The sequence below is a fragment of the Bidens hawaiensis genome, unplaced genomic scaffold, assembly GCF_021521415.1.
Source record: "Bidens hawaiensis isolate Kalapana, Puna unplaced genomic scaffold, B.hawaiensis_p1.1 tig00015451_1, whole genome shotgun sequence".
Lineage (NCBI taxonomy): Eukaryota > Viridiplantae > Streptophyta > Magnoliopsida > Asterales > Asteraceae > Bidens > Bidens hawaiensis.
Window position 1 is genome coordinate 179419 of NW_027492381.1, and position 4956 is coordinate 184374.

Here is a 4956-nt window from a genome sequence, read left to right on the forward strand (position 1 = left end):
GGCGGCCACAACAGTTATAACAACCGTAACAATACAGATGGTAATCGAAATCAGTTTAATTGGGCATCTAATCAGAATATTGTTTATGGCACATGCAACAGGTGTGACCTTGGTCATGTACCGTTTGAATGCCCTAATCGTGACCCTGCCACTTTCCGCTCAAGACAACAACCATCTGCCAACTATGTGGAACATCGGTCACGAACTTTCAACAATTGGCTCCCGGACACCGGCTCAAATAACGTGGACCTCTCCAGCCTTGATAACTCTGAACCCTACGATGGTGATGATAGTCTTCATGTTGGCAACGGTAAGGGTCTCCCCATTTTGCATATTGGTTCTACTCGTTATTCCTCACCCGCAAAAACCTTTGATCTTAAAAACATACTTCATGTCCCTGAGATAAAACAAAATCTCCTTTCCGTCCAACGTTTTTGCCTTGATAATAACGTTTATTTTGAATTTCACGCTACTTTTTTTACTGTGAAGGACAAGTTTACACACACTACCCTCCTCACGGGTCCAAGTAATGGGGGTCTTTACACCCTCAAGTTTAACTATCGACAACTACTAATGGATACACGGGTACAATGTAGCTAGCATTTGGATTATACTATGTTGACCTTGACCGAATACCCAAGTTGTCAGCGGGATGGTATTAAGATTTCTTAGAAAATAACAGCCTGAATGATATTTTATGACCTTTGATTTGCAGATATCATCACTTAAAATTAGTTATAATGTGTTACGCGTCTAAAAGTATTTGTATACGCACATTACTGTCAAATGTATTTTTATATAAACATTTACAAAAAGAAAAATGTAAAAATCTGCAATGAGCTTTTATTCAAACAATTCAAGACATGAAGGAATAGAGTTACAAGAAATGAAAATATGTGCAACTAATTTACACTTCCAACCTTAAAAAAGGCATTATTGTCAATAAAAAACAAAAAAATTGTCATAAGTAAGGTCGATATTGGTTCCCACAAACAGGTTTTAATACAAGATTTTAGCGGGTTAAGCAACATTCTTCTCGTTGTTGATCTCAATCAAGCTTTCTTGAACCAACTCGGTTGCATATGCAACCACATCTGCCAAATTCCTATAAATTTTGGTTAATAAAAACATTAATTAAAACTTCCAAAAAATACATAAATAAATAAATTGATTATATCAACAAATATTTACCCTTTGGATGTGTCGAATGCGAGTCCTACTGTATTCTTAGCCTCTTCAATCGCGTAACTGAATCTTCTAATCTCTAACTGGGAACATAGTTTATTATCTTTGATGCGAAGATCAGAGGGCTTCACATCACAAAAAATAGGAATAACTTTTTTCCTCGACTCCATCATTAAAGCAAGTTCATGCAGACAAAAATATGATTCACAATAACGTGGTGAAAAGACCGCCACACCAATCTTGCACCCAATTATTGCATTATCAATATGCTCAAAAAGTTTATCACCCGGTTTCATGTTCTTGTTGTCAAGAAACGACGGGATTCTTGACAACACGAGTTGGTGGTAGAGCAAAGAGGCAATTGATCTTTTAGTGTCGATCCCACGATGGTTTATGAAAACATAACATGCGGGTTGAACCGCTCGTTGTGCCTTTTGCAATGCTATTTGGCGCTTGATGGTGTTTAACATGGCTGCACGTTTCATGGTTTTCTTTTTAGGAAAGTGAAAGCAAAATCTTAAATGTTTTTGTTTTGGCTAAGGTTGGAGTTTTAAGGTTGTGTTGAAGGTTTGTATTTATAGATGACATGGGATTGAATGAGAATGTCTTTTTTTTGGACTTATTAGAATAGAAGTAAACATGACCTAATTAGTAAAAAAGTTGCAACTTACAATTATTATATTATAATATGTTGAATGGACCGATTCAAAGATGCAACACTTAATACCCTCTAAACTTAACTTTTGGGAGAACTTGAATATATTTGTTACATTTTGTATATTATACAAAAAAAAAAGAAGAAAGAAAGAAAAAACGAGTATAAGATATCAAATAACGTAAAAAAAAGTTCTCCGGTCACTTGGACAATGCCAGGATCCGTCCTTTCAAATAAGTACGCAGCAACAATGTAGTAATATATGGTCGAAATTTGTAGCTATGCTTCTATTTATAAGTACGGTTTATATATATATATATATGTTTTTTAAAATGTTTAATTATGTTTATTAAAAAAAGAAAATAGTTTGATATTCAATCAATGTTGAGGCTTAAGAATTGACAAGCAGACAAAGTGACAAACAATATTTTGAATGTTTTTTCAGTCAAGGGAATTTCCAAAGACCCTTCAAACACGTTTTCCAACCATTTTGTGTTCATATACGATGATAAAACGTTTGTCAAGTTCATCAACATTTTGTTAATCATGTTATTATTAACATCTTTCTTGCAGGCCGGGACGAATTCCTACATTTTGCAGAAACTTGTTTCAAGAGTTTGGTGACTGCGTAAGATACTAAATCACGATAAACGAGTTGTTCTCAACTGTTTGGCAACTGTTCAGCTGGCAATTCTGATGTTATGCTGCATAATATGTTATTGGCTCATGGCCGGGAAGGCTGCAAAGCTTTATCATGAACAATATCAGGCAAGGTGTGACTATTAATTCAAATTGTATGCATTTTTGTGCAATCTGTTCTTCACAACAAGGCAGATTGATCGGACTTGTTACACACTGTTTCGTGTATGAGCCGATTACAAATAGTGACTTGTTTGGTATAAAAGGGTTTGAGTTAGTTTTGGGTTGAAGCCTGTGAACACGTTTCACTAAACAGGTCGTGACCGTTAACACTCTATATTTTATTCTTTTAAATGTAAAATGTGTCATAAGTTAAATTTATTGGGTATTTTGACAAGGTTCAAAACTTAAACGAGAAATCGACTTTAGATCACATAATTAAAATGTATTTATTTTATGTGCATTTGCATTTTTGGTTGTAAAATCGTAATTTTAAAGTATTTATACGTGAAATCACATGAGAGCTACCATGATTCTCCAAGAAGAAAAAGATTTTATGAAGAACAGTATTGATTTCATTGGAATCAGCCATTATTCATCTTTATATGCCAAAGATTGCACTAATTCTAGTTGTTTAGAAACCGCAAATCGTGCAATTAAAGGTTTTGTTGAAACTACCGGAGAGCATGACGGTGTGTCCATCAGTGATCCAGTATGATATTATGTTTAATATATATGTTTTTTCTTAATTTGGTTGATATAAAAAAAACTAATGATTTTGTACTTTCATACATCAATGCCAAGGTTTTTTTGGTTCCTAGAGGCATGGAAGAGATTGTTAGTTATGTCAAGACGAGGTACAATAATACACCCATGTTTATTACCGAAAATGGTAAAGTTTCTTGTGGTTAACGCATATTTATTGGTGATTATTGAAGTGCGTATATATGTATGCATACCTTGCTTCTTTAGTTAAAGCCATAAGGTGACTTTTGTATGCTTTGACTTCAAACTTTACAATCAAATAGACTACTTTTTGGCTTGAAAATTGGTGTTGAAGTCATAGTGCAAACTTACCTTGACTAATATGACTTTATGATGAAAAACTACACATAGAATGATAGATACTATGTACCATTGCGTTTCAACCGTTATAGACTTATAGTGTCAATTATGCATTTGACAAGTAGTCAAAATTCCCTTGAAAGTCAAAAGAAGATTTAACTTTTTGTGTGTTGAAATGACCGTAATGGAGCTAATGTTTGTGGTTATTTTATATGGTCATTGATGGACAACTACGAAAGGATACACGGGTACTAACGTAAGATTCAGGTTTCATTATGTTGACCGTCTAACATTTGACCGAATACCCAAATTGTCAGCGAGACGGTGTCAAGATTTCTTGAAAAATAACAGCCTGGTTGATGTTTAAGATATTTCGTTTGCACATATCGTTGCTTAACTTTTGTTATGAATTGTTACGCATCTAGAATTATTTAGTTAAGCGCATCAAAGTCAAAATGTATTTTTATCTTTTTGTGCGAACATTTACAAACAACAAGTAAAATTTTGCAATGAGCTCTTTTATTCTAGCAATTTTATAGATATGAAGCATAGAGTCACAAGACTTTGTAAATATGTGCAACTAATTTATACTTACCAATATTAAACAAGGGAATCATTCAATCAATTAATCATATCCATTAAAGTCCCACCAATAGCAAAGTTATAAGTAAGGTCTGAGGAGAGTGAGATATAGGCACACCGTACCTCTATCTAATGAGAAAGAGAGGTGTCTTTCAGAGAGACCCTCAGCTCTAAAAAAACACATGTATAGGGAATATAAGAGGAAATCAAAGTTCAACATTAATTTAATTAATACCACGTAGTAAAAATAATAATACTAATACATTAATAGATAACACACACACACACATATATATATATATGAAAAGAAAATATCATAAATGGCGTGTGACCAAAAATAAGGTAAATAAAAGTTCCTAAGGTATTCATTTCTTCTTAAAAATCCTTAACTTTAATTCTACGTCTTCAAGAATTCATATCCTCAACCATGTCCTCAGAGAGGTTTAGGTCTATCAAATCATGCCTAATCCTCTCATCTCAAGTCAATTTAGGTCATCCTCTACCCCTCCTCCTTTCCATAGTAATGTTTTCTATTGATATAACATGATTCATCGGGTGTCTTCTCTTCACATGTCCAAACCATCTCAATCTCCACTCTCTTATCTTGTCTAATATGTTAGCTACCCCAAATCTCTACCGAAACACAACGTTTCTTATTCGATCTAACCTGGTGTGCCCACACATCCAGCGTAGCATTCTCATCTCTGCTACCTCTATCTTCCGCACTTATTGTGCCTTCTTGATGGCCCAACAATTTGTTTCATATAGCATTGCAGGTTTAACTGCGACCCTATAAAATTTTCCCTTTAGTTTAGTTGGGAATCTCTTGT

The 4956-nt window shown here is 34.1% G+C and overlaps 1 protein-coding gene across 1 annotated transcript; it reads right to left on the bottom strand.

The window, feature by feature from the left end:
- Positions 1-641: 641 nt before the first annotated feature.
- On the bottom strand, positions 642-1822 carry LOC143549208 (putative 2' cyclic ADP-D-ribose synthase BdTIR). The gene is made up of 2 exons (XM_077040167.1): positions 1192-1822; positions 642-1105 (listed from the first exon to the last, which is right to left on the bottom strand). Exons 1-2 carry the CDS (start codon positions 1668-1670, stop codon positions 1021-1023), a joined length of 564 nt encoding a protein of 187 aa, XP_076896282.1. The 5' UTR covers positions 1671-1822; the 3' UTR covers positions 642-1020.
- Positions 1823-4956: the final 3134 nt, after the last annotated feature.